Source organism: Eleginops maclovinus, chromosome 8, assembly GCF_036324505.1.
Source record: "Eleginops maclovinus isolate JMC-PN-2008 ecotype Puerto Natales chromosome 8, JC_Emac_rtc_rv5, whole genome shotgun sequence".
NCBI classification, from domain to species: Eukaryota; Metazoa; Chordata; class Actinopteri; order Perciformes; family Eleginopidae; genus Eleginops; species Eleginops maclovinus.
In genome coordinates, this window is record NC_086356.1 from 2849101 (window position 1) to 2869865 (window position 20765).

General features: G+C 41.4%; 2 protein-coding genes across 2 annotated transcripts; one reads left to right on the top strand and one right to left on the bottom strand.

Moving 5' to 3' along the window:
- Positions 1-1317: 1317 nt before the first annotated feature.
- ccni (cyclin I) lies at positions 1318-10559 on the bottom strand. Its single transcript, XM_063889404.1, has 10 exons — positions 10310-10559; positions 8821-8977; positions 6835-6975; positions 5911-5985; positions 5335-5475; positions 4219-4347; positions 4006-4107; positions 3629-3776; positions 3301-3494; positions 1318-2809 (listed from the first exon to the last, which is right to left on the bottom strand). The coding sequence occupies exons 2-10, from the start codon at positions 8932-8934 to the stop codon at positions 2609-2611; spliced, it is 1245 nt and encodes a 414-aa protein (XP_063745474.1). The 5' UTR covers positions 8935-8977; positions 10310-10559; the 3' UTR covers positions 1318-2608.
- A 1308-nt stretch (positions 10560-11867) lies between these two features.
- ccng2 (cyclin G2) lies at positions 11868-19772 on the top strand. Its single transcript, XM_063889554.1, has 8 exons — positions 11868-12044; positions 13587-13728; positions 13967-14104; positions 14391-14641; positions 15560-15638; positions 15783-15881; positions 16688-16887; positions 18742-19772. The coding sequence occupies exons 2-8, from the start codon at positions 13624-13626 to the stop codon at positions 18860-18862; spliced, it is 993 nt and encodes a 330-aa protein (XP_063745624.1). The 5' UTR covers positions 11868-12044; positions 13587-13623; the 3' UTR covers positions 18863-19772.
- Positions 19773-20765: the final 993 nt, after the last annotated feature.

Consider the following 20765-nt stretch of genomic DNA (forward strand, 5'->3'; position numbering starts at 1 on the left):
ACACTAAACAAACTAACGACTCGACTCCCAATACTAATTGAAATTATTTGATTGACTCAAAAATGATCGTATTTCTCCCGCTAAAAAAAACCAAACTCCGTTCCACTGCGCACCAACGGCTAGAACTGCGACAACAACCACACCTTTACGGCAGCACTGTTCTTGGTCTTCTGTAACTGTTCAAGTCTGTTCACAGTTTCTGATCCACTAACAAGTCCTTAAATACTGCAGAGCCCATACCGTGTTCCTGATAGTGTTCACTTCCTGTCTGTCTTCTTCTGGGGATTTATCTGACGTCCATATTTTAATATATGTGCCTTTTCTCTTTCTTGATTCTCCTTAGCAACGGTCATTATGGTCCTTGACAGCGGCCTGTACTACTGTATTAACGTGTCACATGTTCTGAATTGACCAATCAGAATCGAGTATTCAACTAAGCGGCGAAATAAGCTTTAAATTAAAATAGCTGTTTCCGAAATCACTCACTCATTCACTACTCCCTATTCACTATATAGTGAATAGGGAGTGATTTCGGACACAGCCTATATGTATGAGAAGCATTACTGTTATTGATTGGAAAAATAACATTCTTTACTACCCTGTCTTTACCAGACTGTCATCTAATTGGACAACAAGAAAATTAGGTGATGAATTTCATAAGTTTGCTCTGTTTTAATCATCGAACTAACAGTGTTTTTTAAACCTCTAGTAAAAGTACAATATAAATGAATATATGGGTCCTGCTTTTATTCTCCTTTATTGTACATGGGCCTGATTGGGAGCCTTATTTTGGATTACGCATGATTCTAATTCCAAAATACAGAAAGGTGTTTGAATAGTGAGCTGACAGTTCAACTAACACCTCAGTCCCATGTGTATCCACCCAGCAGCTCTACCAAAAGATCTTGTTTAACAGCTCTCTCACATGTGTGTGTGTGTGTGTGTGTGTGTCTACAAGAAAACACACACATGCACACACACACAAACAGGCATGAGCGAACATGTCCCCCTGCCTGCAGTCGCTCTCCACAGATGGAAAATGTTTTCACCAGTTTTGAAAACATAAAGAGATTACTCTTGGTTTTGCAGAATCAGATTCAAGTTATGGAGGAATTTCACTACTATGAATGTACAGTGTGTGTGTGTGTGTGTTTGCTTGTAACAGAGAGAGACAGTTTTAGTTTGAACAAACACCCGTGTGCATTCTGCAACAGGCGGTCAGACCTGTTGTGTTTACAGAGTTATGTCATACAGTATATCTCATGGAACACCTCAGGCTGCCTGTGAACATTTGTGTGAAAAAAAGGACAAAGAGCGTTCTGAGTTTTCATACATCATGTCTTTTTATTTATTGGTTCATTCAGTGACCTGGAGCAGCCCCCAGCAGCCCCTGCAGCAGGAACAACAGAGCTTTTTGCAGGAATAAACTTATATTAAAACAGAACTTCAAGATGAAAACAGTGTTGTCTCAACTTCTTTCCACATTAAAATGCCACTTGTCTTCCTGTGAAGCTCAGACACCAACTCAAAAAACACATTTCTGTCTCGTAGCTTGATATTAAAATGCTTTTAAATAACTCAAGGTTGTTTTTGTTACATGGGAATATATAAACTAGGGGTTTAATTCCCACAGAAACCATGGATGGTCTTTTTATGAGGTCCCTTTATTTGTGTAAAGGTCCCGAAGCCTGGGTGTTTCCACGACAACTGAACGGGGGGTAATCAAGACCTCTCGTAGACGATGCATCTTCAATAGAAAGCCTTCTTTTTAGTTTGGGAGTAAATCAATCTGAGAAACGTTCATTCAGTCAAGCCGTCACAACAAGCTGAGAGGGTGGCGGGGGGGGTTCATCGGAGGGATGTTTATATTAGCATCTTATTAACAATTAAAATTGCACTTCACTCAAATCAACGTTTCTCTATCTGGGTGAGTAATGCAGATAATCGTCCGTACACGTGATTCAGACTAAGAGATGAAAACATGCAGAGGTAGGTAGGAGAGAGAAGATGATAGAATATAAATATATAAAATAAAACAAGAGTGGAAAAACAATAAAAGGTTGACTAACGATGACAACGAGACATGGAGGGAGGGGGGAAGAGGAGGAGTCAATTCTAGGTTTTTTTTAAGGTATCTTTTCTATTTATAATTTTTTTTTGTAATTTTGTAGTATTGCATTCAACAGATATACTTAATTAAATATTAGCAGCAGCTTGTTTTTTACGTTTTTTCATGTTTAAATTTTTTTTGGGCTCTGTTTTCCTGCTGGAGGGGACAATGGGAACTGTCCTCAGGTCATGCTAGGGGGGGGTGGGGGGTTTGCACCGAAACCACAACCATCTGAACCGCTGACATCTGTTTTATTTGTTACTACATCAATTTTTCAGTAAAGCAAAGGATGACCGTGATGAGCATCTTTCCCAGAGGAGCTGCCTTTATGTTGTTTTCTAAACAATGGGAACACTAATTGTTGTTGCCTATTGCTCAGGGAGTTGCCCATCACCTGTGTTTCCAAATCTCCTGCCTATTTGGTCAGAAATCTTTATTTATTTGAGATGATGACGTCAGGGTGGAGGTGGTTTTGGTTAAGAGCTTCCTGTTTGGTCTCTACGAGGCACTGACTGGCTGCAGGGGGGGGCAGGGGGAGGAGCTGCCTTCCTGTCGGGACAACAGGATGCTGCAGACACCCAGTCCTCCTCCAACTCCTACACCTGGTGTTAGCGCCCCCTCCTGGACAGTGGTGGTACCGTCTTCGTTGTAGAGGCGCTTGATGCCGTCGTAAAAGTCGTCTACCTCCATCTCCTCCACCTGAAACACACACAGAGGTATACTGTGACTCATAGGGATCGTTAGCTTTATTATCAGTAAGTAACCTAATTACTTTCATTAATTATAAAGCTGTTTGTATATTATTGTAGCCGGCTGTAATACAGTATGAAGATTGATGCATGTAACATGTTGGGCCTGTTAGCAACAGTGCTAGCAGGGATTAGCGGGGGATAATGTGCAGCGAGCCGGTCCTTAAAGAGGAAATCAAGACCCCGCCTAACACTTATAACATGACTACTTAAGGAACTCAATTATTTGAAATGACTTGTTGAAATCAAAGCGATTGCGTTGCTTTTATTGCGGAATATTCTTGTTCCCTTTTTCTCTTCCTTCGCAACGTCTGCTATCCAAAAACACAGCAGACCACTGTTTGTCAAAATAAACCAATCAGGATCTAAAGAAGACAAAATGGTCTAATTAATTGACTTAAAATATCAAGTCCTCTACATTTATACATGTGACATCCGTACCTTGCGTTTGGCAGATGCTTTGCAGCGCAGCGTGACCTTCTGCACCTTCTGGTGGTGACGATGGTGCAGGTGTTTGGGTGGAGAGAGTAGACCTGGCATGCTGCTGTTAGTGGAGGAGGTGGAGTCGGAGCTCCCCTCCTCCCCATCAGCAGGGGCCACCAGGACGTGGTCCCTGGAAGACTCAGTGATGATCCCTGGGAAGAAAAAAACGGTTACATAAATACCTGTGCAACACATTCTTCTTCCTGAGAAGACGCTGACTCAAGAGACAAGGCTTTTATTCCACACATGCAGCACACCCCGAACCCCTGTATGAGTAAAATCATACCCAGTGTGCAGCAGGAGGGTGTGGGGTCCGGGGCCGGAGGCTGCAGGGGTTGGTAGATGTAGACAGTGTTGGGAGGCAGGGAAGCTTTCAGTGTGGACAGACTACGAGCCACCAGCTCTCGACTCCGGATCAACTCAGAGCTGTCGATCTGAGAGCGGGAGGGAGGAGGAGACCATGTTAGCAAGGAGAGAAGACAGACATTTATCCTCTAGAGGTATAGAAATGTCAAACATACTGATGATGTCATTATTCTCCTCAGAGCATCGTTGTCCATGTGGTTTAGCTCTCCTAACATGATGCTCACCAGCTTGTAAAATTGTGACTTTCAATTCAGAGAATATCCAAGATTTTCTACGACATCGAGAGTCAGTGTGTACCTGTGCCTTCCTCAGCAGCTCGATGGTGAGAGCCAGCCAATCAGGGCAGCAGGTCTCCAGCTCCAGGGTGATGAGGGCCAGGGCCAGCATGGATCCTCTGAGCTACAGGAAAAACAGAAGGGACAAACGTGTTCAGTGTGTGGGCGCCTCAGACCGCGACTTCCCACCGTCTCCTAATCACTGGTAATAAGTGAAGTGAGAATGTGTGTGTACCTGTAAGAGCGTGTGGTCAGCCAGACAGTGGTACAGTCTCCGTGTGAGCAGGGAGAGGTGCTGAGAGGGATTCAGATCCAACATGGAGTCCAAAAACCCAGAGCGGCACGACAACACCGTCGCATGGAACTGTGGAGGGGAGGAAGAGGGGATCCAACTTTATTATCAAATCGAGTACATCAAGCGGGGGGGGAAGTTCAGTCTTGATAAACAAATAAATTAGGAACCGCGTTTGATTTCTGTGGCTCTTTTTTGTGTTTCCTCCTCTCTAGCTTCTACATTTCTGGTCTCTATATGCTTATAAAGTAAGTTAAACTTCCAGGTAGCGTGGGATTTTCGCTCATAGTAAAAAGGGCTTCCATCGAGGTGAAGTTGCCCTAGGTTAAATTTGTCCTGCCACTGATTCCTGACTTCACTGCCTGGAAAGTTCACTCCTCATTGTGTCTTAACACACGTTTAAAGCTGTACAGGAATGTGGTCAGTAAAGTTCATGACCTTCCCCTGTTTTGTTTAGATATTTCTAAAGTGAAAATGTTTGCATAATAGTAGGCCATTACAACAGACTTCTACAACAGAGTCTTTAATGTAATTACTCATGATAGTGATCCCAAGCTTAACATCTACTGATGGTTGAGTAAAACCTAAAAGGTAAAAGTTAGTTTTTTCCCCCAGCAGGTGTCACTAATGGCACTGATGAGGAGGTCTGAGAGCCCAGTCTGCTCTGATGGTTGGCTGGCTGGCTTCCGTTGTGATTGGTCAACTGCTTAGAGATCTCCCGCCCCTTAACCAGCTGTGTATAATGTGTTGGAGCCAATGCCAAAGCAGTGTGAGGGTTACATAATGATGTGACTATGTTACGAAAGTAAACAAACAAGTCCAATGGAGGCGTTTCGGGGGGGGGGGGGGGGGGGGGGGCACTCAGGGATTTTAGCCTTTGCAGACCATTTACATGCACAAAAACCTATATTAACACACGACAGGAACGGGAAAACCCCCAAAAGCAAAGAAGGGTCCCATTAAACAACAAAAGCCTACTGACTGAGGGTCATTACAGCTCTGGGCATATCTTAACAGAGAGGCAATGTGTGTGTGTGTGGGTGTGTGTGACAGACGTACGATGTGCAGGAAGTCCAGTGCTGTGGCGGTGTGCAGATCCCAGCTCAGTTTGTCCAGGACGATCCTCTCCATCCTCAGGATCTCTGACGGAGAACAGCCACAGCTGCTGGAGTCCGCCAGCTCTTTCAGAGTGGGCAGACGCTGAAACACACACACACACACTCGAGTGTTTCTTATCAAGTCCAGCTTCTGATAATCCTTGAACATTTTGTTCCTCAGATAGACACAATAACATCCTGTCCTTGGCAAGGGACGTTTGTCCTGACCCCTACCAAATACTGATGTCCCTGCGTGAGATAAACATTAGTGTTGTGTTGTTTAAAAGGGAATATGAGATTGTTTTCTTTAGATCATTTGAGGTCTGAGATCACGGCATGCTTATTTTATCAGTTGTCATTGTCTGCTGTTTGACATTTGAGAGAGATGACGGCAGTAGTTTATAGAATAAGAAAGGTTTATTGTATTTTGCTCAACCACATACAATTAAACCAGCTAAGATTTTGTAGTGGTCACTCTATGGTTTGTGTTGTGTGTGTGTCTGTGTGTGTGTGTGTGTATCGTGGAGCATGTGTTCACCTCGTCCTCCTCGCAGGTCTTAGCAGCCAGGAAGAAGCAGGCGATGGCGATGCAGCGCAGGTACTTCGGACGGGCCTGAAGACAGAACAATCCATCAGTGAGTCAATAACATGTTTAGAGTTACAGCTCACGAGTTTGTGAGCAGACATGATGTTTTTACGATGAACGATTATGTTGTTTAATGTTGATGTTCCATCTCTTTAACCTTTTATGATCCATAAAAATGAAATGAAAGGTCAACAATAAATGCCACATAGAAGGGTTATGCATCATCTGGAAACTGAAACTCTAAATATATTTGGAGAGCTAGCGTGTTTGAGATTATAAACTGAAGTATTTGATGCTCTTTAACCTCTCATTAGGCATTTACTCTATCTGTTGCTTTCCTACTTATACAATGTCTTTAGTATAAGGTCTATACATTTGTGTTCACAGTGGGAACCATTAAGAGACAGCTTTTCCAACTGACACAGGGAGCCAACCTTTGTTTCACTTCTGCAGTTACAGTAGCTACTTATGCCTGAGAAGTTCACATCTGTCATGTACTCTAAAGAACAGCTTCTGATTATCCTCTGACATTTTAGTCCTCATTTAAAAACAGGAACTTCCTGTCTCAGGTGAGCTGACAGGACATTCAGAGCTGACCCTTCCTGTTCCTGTGTAAACACTGACTGGCAATTGTAACAAAAGCATATTTGTACAGCTAGCTTTATGGAATACTTATACACAGTTGTAGAAAAATGAGTGCTGAAAGTAATGAAGGAATGAGTCGTAAAAACTGGAATGGGTTAGCATTCTTTTATATCTGTCGTTAACACAAGCAAAACCCCACTGGAAAATGTATCTTCAAAAACTGCAGCTGCTTTGAAGAGACTAAATGACACTACCTAACATGTTAAAGTAGTACTGGTGCTGTAGGCGTACCTTGATGGGAGCGAGGAAGCGGTCCAGTATGCTAACAGCTAACACCAGGGTCTCTGGGTACAGCTGCAGCCTGCTGTGGAGATCCGTCAACCATCGCACGGCCTCGTCCCGCTGGGCAGGGGAGACATCTGTATCCTGCGACTGAGCACACAGAAATCATTATGTGTTCCTCAGCGGGGAAATGTACCCCGTCACAACAGCAGGGGTACAGCGCAGTTACATATGAAATATTAAATAAAGAGGCATACACATCCATGGTACAAAATAAGCAGAAGCATTTCAAATATAAAGTGTATAAATCACTCAAGCAGTGGTATTGCGCAACAGTGACACAGTCTCTGTTGGAGGACATTAAATATAGCATCACATACACACTTGATTTATAGCTCAGACGACAAAGCCTGTCCTTATGTCTTATAAAAAGTGATTCAGAGACTTGTTATGAAGGCAAGGCATCGTCATAGTGACACAATGTCTAAATACTCTGCTTCTGTATATTATTTTTAATGCTAATGCCATGTATGAGAGCTCAATCAGAGATAATCTACAGTGTTGTGGGTGATATCTATCCATCCATCCATCTATCTATCTAATGTTCAACTAGACAAAAGAATGCTAGCTGATATTTAAACCAAGATAAAAATGGTTGATTTTGACAACGACACGGACATCAACAAATAATTAACGGAAAATAAACGTTTATCTTTTAAAAATAAAAGGAAAAAGGGGATCTGATTTAGCGGAATGGAAATCATTTCACAGGTGTCTGACATCTTGCGGGGGCTTTCCTGTAGACTGGGCGGGGCGGGCTGAGGGTGTGACGAAACAAAACATTTAGACATCATTTGAAGGTGTGTCTCTATACATGGAAACTGGGTGAGATGAGCCGAGTGTGTTGCTGGATCTGATGAAACGTTTGCGTCAGTCGTTGGCTGACACATTAACACAGACCTTTCATCAATCTCAGTAAAAAAAAAGAAGCTCTTTCCCCTCTGACAGTATCGAACATTTCTACGTAACACTTCCACTTCTGCAAACCGAACAGCTCTTCCACTTTTAACTCAGGTGTTCTCTATTTTTTTTAGATTGCCATATTATTTTTGGCTCCTTTTAATGTAGATGTATCTTTCAAGGACTCAGTTCTTCATTTTATAATAGGTTAATACACGTTTACTTAAATAAATTGTCTTACATTTAGCTCTCTTACTGTGTTTATGTGCGCACCTTTAAACCCCAAAGCAGATGTCTTGAATGTGTCAACTAGGCACAGAACTCATTGTTGAGTGACTCAGTGCTTTCCTGAATTACTGCTGATTCATGATATGTGTCTGATGCATCTGAGCTGGAACACCCTCCCTACTTGGAAAAAAAAACATCCATCCAAACGAGTCATTCCTGTATGTACAGTCATATAGGATAATTAGAAATCCTGATGATTACAAAGGTTTAAAGTAAATTGTAATGTGATCTGTATTGTACGACATACCTTTCGTATTATTTCAGCCCCTGTACATGATTTTGGTAAATCCTTATCTTGAGACGTGAAACAATTCTTTTCAATATATGATTTAAAACGTATTCATCATTAAGTTTGTAGCTATTTGAGGTCTTTTACCAAAAATGATGTGTCAAGATAAGCCCGCGTCAAGGCTTTTCTGCATATAATAATATTGAATTAGCTCTAAAATCTCAATGCGAGTCTTATTTATTTTGATGCCGTTTTGGGTAGATGACCCTAGCAAGCTCTGAACTGCCACTGTCATGATTTGAGCTTGTGCTTCCTCACCAAGGCATACACCAAACTACTATTAAAGTCAGTTATGGAGTGTTTAAGGTTGTTGTCTTCTAGGGAAACAATTATGAGACTGTTGCTTGAGTCAAACTCCCTCGAAGCACCTATTCTATTAGCCATTAGCTCCAGAATGTTTTTGTGGTTGAAATGTATTTTGTAATTTACTCGATGCATCCAGGGGTTTAGACACTCACCTGTGAGGAGGGCTTCTTCGGCACGTAGATCTTCCACATCTTGGCTTCCCTAGAGGCGGCCTTTTCCAGAAGAAAAGACAGCCTCTGGCGTCCCCAGGGTTCGAAGTTCTTCATTCTCTTCCCTGGTTAAGCCTACCTCCCCACTGGATACAGCTACCTGCACAGGTGACACATCAGAAGTACATAATCATACTCACTTGTTCATTAGTTCAGACAAACAACGCTTGAGGGATTGAGACATTTTCATAAACAATACTCACTGAAAGTTATTTGATCTATAGCAGTTTGGCCTCTAAAACCCAAGTGGTACCTATTTGCAGCCCCTCCTCAGTTGTATATGGTACTTATTGTTTAGACATTTTAGAGAACTCTGGATTTACAAATACTCAATAATTCCTGTCCTGTTTTTCACTCTTATTCTGTTGCTGCTTAAACCACTGAATTTCCCCACAGGGATTAATAAAAAGGTACATCTTATTTTATCTTAATTCACAAGAAACAAGCATATCGAGCAATATGGGGCAAGGCACAATGTATAATGCTTTGTTTATACTGTTGTTACAGCCCATTTAATGTTGGATTTTGATAAGCTTTTTGTGTGAGTGTGATAAAGTGCTTAATCTGGACTCCTGTCTGGTTAATGCAATTATTATGTATTCCCAATATATGTCCTATAACATACATCAATATATATAAATTGATACAGGGAGATGAAATTGCATACTTTTTACTGAGTTAAATGGAAATGTAAAAACATATCTCATTTTAAGGGCAAATTATGGAAAGTATCATAACACAAAGAAATTACTTTTGGGCAAATCCATTATTTGTCTGCTTTCCTTTGCAATAATGGAACAATCTGTGCATGTCAGCTAGCTGAAGACCCTCAGAAGAAACCTTGTCAGCATGTTTGTTTATTCAGGGCATTTTAGATATTAGGGACCATCCCTCAATTGGTTTAAATACAGTATATGGTTCAAGCAGTCCAAAATAAACCGCAGTACCGTTGCCCACAAACTGTGATAGCATAAAGCTAACGTTACATAACAGCAAACTGACCAATCTAGAGGGTAGCTTTGACCGTAGCTCATGCTAACTGTGACATTAAGGATTGAAACTAATTTTAAAATGAATTTAGCAGGAACTCCAACCCCCTCTGGAAGTTCCCTCTTTGTTTGGAAACCACCAGGCCTCCTGAAGCAGGTGCATTCCCAAGTGTTTACTTCCATTTCTGACCTGGATACGACTAGTCCCTGGAAAGGAGCCTAGCGTTCCTGAGGCGTCTCTAGCGTCTTGCTAGCTAACATGACGTCGGGCACAAATTCGTTTGTAATGTGTAAAAAAACCCATGATGGAAGACGTTTGGCTCTTCCCTCTAATGGTGTCATTTAAAGGAGTGCGTTCTTGGCGACAACAGTGCTAACTACACAACAGGAACATTTAAATGGCTGCTTCCCACCCAGCAAGTAGACGGAGCCCAAATCCTTACCTCCCCTGCGAAGCGGAGACAACCACAGTTGGATTTCATCCGGCCCTCTCAATCCCAGGATAAATATGGGGGTGAAATCGGGGACCCGTTCTTCGGTTTAATCATCCATGTTGGCGTTCATGTTGCTACGTGTTGGGGAAAAGGGGTTTATACAAAATATATAAAAATAAACGGAATAGACCGATGCGTCTACTTCCGAGGAGGGGACTGGGGGACGATAGGAGACATGAGGCTCCACCTACATGCAGAACAGAGGACAAAACAGGCCCTGTGGAATATTCCCATTATACTAAGGTATATTTCTATGGCTCAGGGCTGTCCAAATTACTATTGGAATGCTGTGGTGTAAGATGTTTTTCCCCCTTAAAGCATATTCAAGCAGCAAGCTTAATTGACCTACATTTGATTGATTTTGCTAACTTCTAAGGCAATTAGTGAGTGCCCAAAACCTCCTTTTGTTTTCCTGTATGTGGCCCTCAGTGAAAAAAGTTGGGACCCCCTCCTAAAGCTACTTCAATGGTAGTATACTGTATAGTGAGCCTATTGTACTTCACACAATCTTCATTGACATCATTTTTATCCTCCAAAAATAGTTTTTTTCAGGTTATTGTGTACACATACAATACAAAACCTTGTTTACAGCATATATTTAGAAATATGAATAGCTAAAAATAAGAAAAAAGCATAAAGGATAAGGGTCAGAAATGGTTCAAATGACAAATCCAATGTATGTTTAATTTTTTGATATATCACTTTCCGTTTCGATTAATCTCAAAGCAAAATACATTTGCAAACCCACTTTAAGCGTACATATACACACAAATATGGCAATCATAAGCCTGTAAATGATATAAGCTGTCATCAAAATACAGCATCTTTAAGTATAGTAGTACGTAAGCATTATTTTGAGGAGTGACCCTTATATTTACAGTCTATGGGTGAACACATATTTCTGTGTGTTACTGCGACACTGTTCTGTAAAATAAGCAAAATGTGAACTTTATAGAGAAATAACCTGGAAGTTTAATTATGATGTAATCCCCAAAAGCTATGATTTGTAAACCATACTTCAGTTTGCAAATGTGGGGTATTTCCTCAATAACGTACATGATGTACCTCTGAGGGCATGTCACAACAGGTCCACAGCCAGACTGGGGAGCGTTTTCAACATTCACAGCTGATATGTTGGTCATTTGTCATGAAGTTGGTTAAAGGCAATACAGCAAGAAGGCACTACGTAATACTAAGGTTGCGTCAGGTCCTCAGAAGTGTACCGCCGAGAGCCAATAACAATATCTTATTTTGGGCGGACTTTTTGAACGAACCAAAATGAAGCTCGCTGATTGGTTAAGGGAAACATCAGTCAAAGTAGGATCGTATCATGTAATAGGTTCTCTTTCGATTCCAGTGACAGGAATTGACTAATTTAATTTCATTATCTATGTGAATTACAATCTTTATGACGACAGTGGTACATTTTAAGTAAAACAATACCAAAACATGAGGTTTGTAGTAAAATGTTTTCTGGTAAACCAAAAAGAGGAGGACGTCTATTCTTAAACCCAGGCTTTTGATTGGTTTCTCCCGCGTGACGTCGGTTAGTGGGCGTGAGCTTTATGAACATCAACAAAAGACAGAACAAGAGAAAGGAAAAAGAGGAGACAAGACGAGAAGCACTAACGTTATACGTTACAGCGGAAGATAACAAATATGTGGATTTGACCTGCTATAACAGGTAGAGTAAACCATTCATATCTATTTAATTCGTATTCACAACAGAAAGACTACTCGAGATACATTTGCCTTCTGATTCTGCTATCAACTAACTGGAAGAGACGGAAAAAAAGCGGATTGAAGTGAACGGTAGACAATAGGAGCTCAATTTAGCTATCATCTTTAACATACCAGTGCTTGAAGTAGATTTGATGCTAAATGCATTTCGTATTGCCTTTTTATTTGGTACAATATTTGCACAATTTTGACAGTGTTCGTACAGAAGGGTAGTTTCTATGTACAGTCAATGTAAGGACATAGTAGCATCTGTAGTGAACGTTTCCTCTATCATTTCAGTATCTAAAATTAAACAACCCTCTTGCTTTATCCCTTTTCGCTTCCTCTCTCCTGCCAGATCTGTGTTTTCTTGTCTGTTGTTATTGGTATCCCTTGGATTCGCCTCCTGTCAAAGCAGAGCTCTTTAACACGATTACATTAACAAAGATAAACCCCCAGAAGCACACTTATCAGTTTAATACATTAACAATGCGCATTTCTCTGTAAAACATTTGGTTTTTGTTTGGTAATGGTGGTAAACACTGTATTTTGAAGACCTTTTAAGGTTTGAAACAGCAGCCCCTCCCCCGCTCCTTTGAGAGGATTTTAACCATTAGCTAGCTGCGGTTAGCTTCCTCGGCTATTATCCAGTAAACACGATTATAAAAAACTTTCCAGCCCCGTGAATTATGTTTTTGTGTGCTTTTGGTTGTTTAGTAACAGAAAAAACCTTGAAATAGCAGCTTTTCTGTCGGCCAGAGAACAGATAAGGCGTCTACCGTAGACTGTAACCTGACACCGAAGCCCAGCTGAGGGAAGTGGGCGGGGCTAAGAGCTGTGACCCGTTGGGGCTGAGAGCAAAACTAGGCCGAAGATCTGCACAGAAACCAGAACCGAGATCCTCATAAATAATAAAGCTGTGGATTAAAGATGTTATTATCACATTTGACCCAGGTACAACATAAGAACTACCTCGTTTATTTATTTCAATTTTTAAATGGCCATCAGAATCAGAAAGAGGAATTTAGATTAGATATATTGTAAGAAAACGACCCAAAAAAACCCACTGGATATTAAAATATAGATATATTTACATGAAACCAAATATGTCTATGTTGTTCTCTTTCATATTATATCAAAAATGTGTCTCATTAATTAAAATAACTATTATTTTAATCACAGATTTAACACAAACCTTCTGTATCCCAACAAAATGTGTTTTAATTGGAGAAGAAGAAGAAGCATATAATGTTGAGAGAAATACATGAACAACTTATTGATTTGTCTGAATTGCTCTTGATTAATTGCGGGGGTAAAGGCCTTCCTGCTGATATATGTGACCTCAATATTTTTTGAGGGGGGATTTTTAATGACTTATCAGATAATCATAAAACAACTAGCGAAACAAAAGTACTTCAAATTTACTTGAAAAATTGACAACAGAAACAGATTACAATTGCGACTTCCTCTCGGTTATGTTGAACCTGGATGCTTTCCAATTTTGCAGAAAATAAGAAACCACTTCCCGCAGTGCCAGCCAAGACATGGATGCATACAAGCTGATGAAGGAGCTGAGGGTGAACTATGAGCAGGAGGCTCATTATCTGCCTAAAGAGTCGGGGCTGAGACTCATTGAATCCACAACAGAGGTGAGCACATAGCAAAAGCATCAATATTGTACAATAGAGTCAGTAAACGGGACATATTCCGAAAAATGACCCACATTTGGAAGTCATTTTGATTGTAATGACCTTGTTGATGTGTTGTTCAGTCTATCGAAAGTAAAAAAAGCATGATACACGCCAGCCACCAGTCTGAGCTGCTCTGTGATCAGCAGTGCGTGGCTGATTTAAGCCGGTTATTGAACAGCATGTCTTTGTTTTCCAGGATGACAGTCGGATTTCGGCCAAGTGCAGAGATGCCAAAGTGGAGGATCTGTGGAGTCTGACCAGCTTCTTCGGTTACAGCACTCAGACATTCGTCCTGGCTGTTAACTTGTTGGACAGATTCCTTGCCATGATCAGGGTACGAGATGCTCACACCTGATAGGACCAGACATGCCCACTACAGCTTTAGAGTTTGTAAAAGCCTGGAACCTCTCCAGCATATGTAATAGTAAAAAGTTACAAAACAGGGCTGCACAATTGAGATAGTCTACAGACTTAAACCCTATTTGTTAAAATTGATTCTCTTAATAAAAACATATTTTTCACTGATGATTCAAAAAAGATGAATCCTTCCAGTAGCATGAATCATTTCCTAATTGCAATGTCAGTCAGTGCGTGTTCTTACTCACGTCTTCTCCCTTCAGATCCAGCCAAAGCACCTCTCCTGCGTGAGCGTCAGCTGCCTGCACATGGCGGCCAAAGTGACGGAGGAGGAGTGCAACCTGGCCCCCCCGGTGGAGCTCATCCGCATCGGACAGTGCCGGTTCACCGCGTCCGACCTCTGCCGCATGGAGAAGATCGTCGCCGAGAAGCTCAACTTCAAGTCCAACGCCATCACTGCCTTAACCTTCCTGGACATGTACCACCAGATTGCACTTTCACACTGCACAGACAGGTGAGACGCTCGCAGACAAGCACACAGGTGTATGAGTTAACTTAAAAATACAGGGGCTAAAATATATCAAAACAGCTGATGCCTACACGTGCAGAATAATCCAAATCCCATTTATCCAGAAGTAAGACCGCTCATTCTCATGCATTTCCACTTTTTAAAACACCTCTGCACACGCATGTTTTTAGTTTCTCTGTTTTATGTGTGGAAAGAATTGAGCATGTGATTGGATAAGTGAGACTTTGATTATATTGAGTTATGCAAGAGATTTAAGAGGATGGTTTGCTGTTGTTCAACACCAGTCACTCAAGACTTTTGCTTCGCTCACCGGGGAGGCATGCTAGAAAAGTTATCTTTAGGAGTATAGGGATCACGGGTGAGCAATTGGCATTTTAAATGATCATTTTAAGGGTGACATATTCATTTGAGAGTCATGTGACGCCCCTGTGGGTGTTTTCCAAATCATGAGGTTGTATTGGTGCCAGATACTTTCAGGGAAAATCTACTTGAAGAGGATAAAGTCAACATTTGGTTAACCTTTTCAGTAGTCAGCAGGTTTTTTTTCTGGAGTAAATGTGTGCAGCTCTTGTTGAGACACATTTCTGAAGAGTGTCAACATAAATACCAGAGTTCAGATCAGTCGTGTCACTTCAGGTCAGCCCGATGCTTCAGCTATCAGTGTGTAACTGAAGGGCACTGATAAGATTTGTTGTACACAATATCATAATCAGTTCAAGTCAGATTTACAGTTTTTGCATCGTCACAGGGTCTTAAAAACCTTCAGTCAATTCTGAAATTGCTCTTATTTTCAATTTAAAGGTATTGATTTTGAGTTATTAAGAGTTAATTTTGTCTGTCTGGGAATTGTCTCTGAACTGAAACCACCTCTAAACCCGACTGTGTGTGTGTGTGTGTGAACAGAAAGGAGATTCTCAGCCTGGAGAAACTGGAAGCTCAACTCAAAGCCTGTCTGTGCCGTATCTCCTTCTCCAAAGCAAAGGTAGGAATGCTCAGAGGGTCAAAGGGGACACAGCGTTAGTGTAGCTCAGCAGCCTAATGACACATACAGAAATGAGCTCTTTTTGTCATGCTGCAGTTCAAATGTTGTCACTCACGTCCTGTCTCTTCTGGTTTATCCGTGCAGCCGTCCGTCCTAGCCTTATCTCTCCTGAGGCAGGAGATCCACGCCGTTCAGTCGGAAGACATGCTGGAAATAGCCAGTCACATCCAGAGACACCTCAAGGTAAACATGCATGATTTTGTCTCAAACCACAGGGGGTAAAATCAGAGTAAATGATGTTGTAGTTGCCCCATTAACTGGGTGCGTCTGCTACATTTCCTGGACACTCTGACATACAGACAGACAGCTGTGTGTCTTGCAGGCTCATAGGGACACTTCTTGCTGAAGGCAATGGAAGTGAACACAATGCAGAATTGTACGTGATGTCGTCTGAATAGCAGCAGAAGTAGAGGGGGTGGCGGTGGGAGAGAGGTCCATTTATTCTCGGCCTGGCTCTTGTCCACAACTTTTCTTTCCTAGCTTTATGTAACTCGGTGTTAGTGTTGTGACGGCTCGACTCTTTAAAAGGGAAATGTTTTAAACGATTGCGTCCACAGGGGGAGTTTAACACTCTTTCCTGAATAGAAATGGATTTGTTTCTTCCTCCCTGCCACTTTTATGTTTGAATACAGGACCAGTACTTCATTGTTTATTCAAGGATTTAATGTTATTATAGAAGTGTTCCTTTTTAAAGTATGTTGTCCCTTGAAAAAGGAATGGAACGTGTATTTATAGGTTGTCTGAGACCCTGGTATGTCTGCCATAGTGATACTTTAGCTGAACACTTACACACTTTTGGGTTCAGGTGTTGCCTGAGCAGCTCGTCAGGTTTCAAACGTACATACAGACCTGTTTTAACATGGGTTCTCCTCGCATGATAACGGACACCAGGTTACCGTTTACAGGAACACACCGTTTAAGTACACCGATGTCAGTGAGCAGGGTGGAGGACCGAGCAGCTAAACTGACCCTCTGTGGTTTGGTTTCAGATTACCGACGTGGAGCTGCGGCTGTGGAGCGAGCGGGTGGCTCGGTGTCTGTCGGACTACTCGTCGCCTGAATGCAGCAAACCCAATCACAGGAAGCTGCAGTGGATCGTGTCGCGGCGGACCGCCCAGAACCTGCACAGCTTACGCACCGTGCCCGAGCTGCCTACCATCCCAGAGGGCCGCTGGGACGAGAGCGAGAGGTGAGAGCCACAAACACACCTAAGCAGAAACTAACACTTCCAGAGCCTCAAACACAACTTAGCATCTAATGTCAGAGCCTCAAACCCACCTGAATAAGAAACTAACATTTTTAAAGCCTCAAACACACCTGAACAAGCTTATTTTAGAGCCTCTAACACACCTGAACAAGCTTATTTTAGAGCCTCTAACACACCTGAACAAGCTTATTTTAGAGCCTCTAACACACCTGAGCGAGAAACTAACACGGATAGAGCCTCAAACACACCTTACCAAGGAAACTGACACTGACAGTCTTAAAAACACCGGAGTACGCTTCTTTTAGAGCCTCAACTACACCTGAACAAGATCCCAGAGCCCAACACTCCCCTCACAGAAACTGACACTAACAGCATCTTAAAAACACCTGAGTAAGATACTGTTAGAGCCTCAAGCACACCTTAGCATATAATGTCAGAGCCCAACACACACCTGAGGAGAAACTGACACTGAGAGCCTGAAACACACCTGAGCATGTTTCTTTTAGAGCCTCAAACACACCTGAGCGAGATCCCAGAGTCCAAAACTCCACTTACAGAGAAGCTGACACTAACTGCATATTGAACCCACCTGAGCGAGATACTTTGAGCACAAATCTAAAACAACCAAATTAAATGAGAGAATAAAATAGGTTGGGTTCATTTTCAGTTTCATTGTGATGCAGATGTCACCGGGACAACATGTGATGACAGCTCATCTTTATGCTGATAAAAAACAAACACTACAGAGGAATTCAAATAAACAAGACACACCTTGTTGGTCACACCAGACACACACCAGATGTTTGTACAGCCATGACACACACACAAACACTGCAGGAAGTATGTGTCCAAACATGTTTAGTAACCCAGTTAGTCCAGCAGAATTAAAAAGGGCAGTTTCTACTGGAGAAGCACTTCTGTCTCCTTCAAACAAACACTCTCCAAGAGTGCTTTTAAAGTTAGAGGGACATTTCCTACAGTGTATTGTGCAAGTGTGCTGCAGCAACACAAGTTTCTGATGTGTTGTAACCAGACACGCACACACACACGGACGTTTCCATGACGCCACAAGAGGCCTCGCCTTGAGTCAAATGGAATTTCTGTAGGGCTCAGAAAAAAAAAGAGGAACCTAAACATTCCCCAGCTGACTGATTACTAACACATACTCCTCGTCACATGGTTTAAAGCCTCGTTCCTCACGTTTCACTCGACGTCCAGAAGATAAACTGAGTCACATTTCTGCTGTGACCAGTCAGAACATCAGCTCAATGATGATAAAAAGCTCAGAGTTAAAGGAGGAAAATGTTTCTCCAAAAAACACCAAGACGGCAAAATGAGTTAATCCTTATTTCCTCTTGTATTTATTTTACAGTTTCATCCACATACAGTCCTTCCAACACCAGAGATTATGATCTGGCACATCTTTGTTCTACTTATTTAGCTGACTGATTTAAAAGCCAAGAGTTTTACAAAACAGGTAACAACATTCAAAAGTCTACAAGAAAAAATATTGGATCGTTTGACGACTTAAATTAAAATCCAAATTCTGAATGTTTTCTGTCGTTTTGAGAACTCCATTATGTGAATACTTGTTGGTCCCTATTATTCAGCATTCATGTTAACATATTTATGTCAAAAACAGTCTTTTATCTCCTTCAAACTGCACTTCACTGACTCTACGACTTGCGAATCATTCACTAAGACGAGGTCGACTTTGTGAAATTCAACGGTTGTTTTCCCCACATTTTAAACCTTAAACTGATCGTATCCTCAGTGTTTGATCCTCAGTGTTTGATCCTCTGTATGCTGACAGTATTTCCCTCTGTGTCTCCGCAGTGAGGACTCCTGTGAGGACCTGATGAGTTCAGGGGAGGAGTCCCTCAGCAGTTCTCTGGGCAGCGATGCCGAGGGTCCCTACTTCCCTCTGCACCTCCGCCGCCAACACCTCCACGCCTGACGACCCGCTGCCTCCCCCTGAAACCTTCAGATTCTTCACCTGTAGTCTTTTAATTTATTGTCAAAAAAGCTCCGGGGCTGCTGGTGGAGAATCGCACAACTACTGAGCAGTCCGGACTTCTTCCTGCTAGGTTTTTTTAGTTAGTCGTGTCGGTGCATGTTGAGATGCCACATTCCAGGAGCGATGTTTGATTAAAGTTTGGTCGACGCGGTGCAGCGTACGGCCTCTAAAAGTGCTGATAGAAACATCTCAACCTCAGGCGTCAGCTCAGACCCGAAGCTGTGGTCAAGATCATTTGCCAAAACATGTATTTATTTAATATAAGAGTTGTACAGAAGCTGAGAGCGGTGATTAAACGTTAGGTTATGAAGAGCTCTAACTGAAGGCACCGGTGACGCAACGGTTTCAGGGTTGAAAACTTATTTGTATTTCTTTAGAAGAATTACGTTGTTATGTTTTGACGCAAGACTGTTCGTATGCACGTCTGCTCTCACCTTCTGTAGGAAAGTTTCATTTGCACATTTTTTGAAATCTCATTTAGAGCGGTAAATGAGCAGACAGGAGATTTGTGTCTGGAGGGAATCTGATGCGAACATTGAAATTGTTCAGATAAACTGTGTGTGTGTGTGTGTGTGCGTGTGTTCAAGGATGTTTGCATGTATGACCCTGGTTTCTATTTAATTATTTTATAGGATGTAGGTTAGGAAAAAAAAGTGTGGTGTAAGCATTCTGAGAAAAAACGCTGTATGGAACAAAAAATAATACTGACTGTCGAAAAAACATGTAAAACTGTAAATGATGTAAAACAAAAAAATGTGTATAGTTCTTTGTAGATATTAAGTTATTTATTCTGTTTTGGTCAACTGTACTTAAAAAAAACTGAAATCTTATAAAAATATTATTTTTTGAATCTGTTGTCGGGCCTTTTCCTTCTGATTCCAGAAAATGTTGTTTAAATACGAGATTCAATTTATTTTGGATAAAATCTAAAGAAACCATGTTACTCAAAGGGAGGGGTGGGAGGAGTACTCAGACCTTGTACCTGAGTAAAAGTATAAGTATTCAAATCTTGTACTCAAGTAAAAGTAGAAGTACTCAGATCTTGTACTTGAGTAAAAGTAGAAGTACTCAGATCTTGTACTTGAGTAAAAGTAGAAGTACTCAGATCTTGTACTTGAGTAAAGTAGAAGTACTCAGATCTTGTACTCGAGTAAAAGTAGAAGTACTCAGATCTTGTACTTGAGTAAAAGTAGAAGTACTCAGATCTTGTACTTTAGTAAAGTAGAAGTACTCAGATCTTGTACCTGAGTAAAAGTAGAAGTACTCAGGTCTTGTACTTGAGTAAAAGTAGAAGTACTCAGATCTTGTACTTGAGTAAAAGTAGAAGGACTCAGATCTTGTACTTGAGTAAAAGTAGAAGTACTCAGATCTTGTACTTGAGTAAAAGTAGAAGTACTCAGATCTTGTTCTTGAGTAAAAGTAGAAGTACTCAGATCTTGTACTTGAGTAAAGTAGAAGTACTCAGATCTTGTACTCGAGTAAAAGTAGAAGTACTCAGATCTTGTACTCGAGTAAAAGTAGAAGGACTCAGATCTTGTACTTGAGTAAAAGTAGAAGTACTCAGATCTTGTTCTTGAGTAAAAGTAGAAGTACTCAGATCTTGTACTTGAGTAAAGTAGAAGTACTCAGATCTTGTACTTTAGTAAAAGTAGAAGTACTCAGATCTTGTACTCGAGTAAAAGTAGAAGTACTCAGATCTTGTACTCGAGTAAAAGTAGAAGGACTCAGATCTTGTACTTGAGTAAAAGTAGAAGTACTCAGATCTTGTACTTGAGTAAAAGTAGAAGTACTCAGATCTTGTACTTGAGTAAAGTAGAAGTACTCAGATCTTGTACTTGAGTAG

Bases quoted from the DNA above. Each gene is read 5' to 3' on its own strand.
- ccni (XM_063889404.1), bottom strand. From the start codon at position 8,934: ATGAAGAACTTCGAACCCTGGGGACGCCAGAGGCTGTCTTTTCTTCTG. The intron at 4,348-5,334 runs GTACGTCTGTCA...TCCCCTCCACAG, and splicing joins CACTGGACTTCCTGCACATC to TTCCATGCGACGGTGTTGTC. The intron at 3,495-3,628 runs GTATGATTTTAC...TTTTCTTCCCAG, and splicing joins ACCCTCCTGCTGCACACTGG to GGATCATCACTGAGTCTTCC.
- ccng2 (XM_063889554.1), top strand. From the start codon at position 13,624: ATGGATGCATACAAGCTGATGAAGGAGCTGAGGGTGAACTATGAGCAG. The intron at 13,729-13,966 runs GTGAGCACATAG...TTTGTTTTCCAG, and splicing joins TCATTGAATCCACAACAGAG to GATGACAGTCGGATTTCGGC. The intron at 15,882-16,687 runs GTAAACATGCAT...GTTTGGTTTCAG, and splicing joins ACATCCAGAGACACCTCAAG to ATTACCGACGTGGAGCTGCG.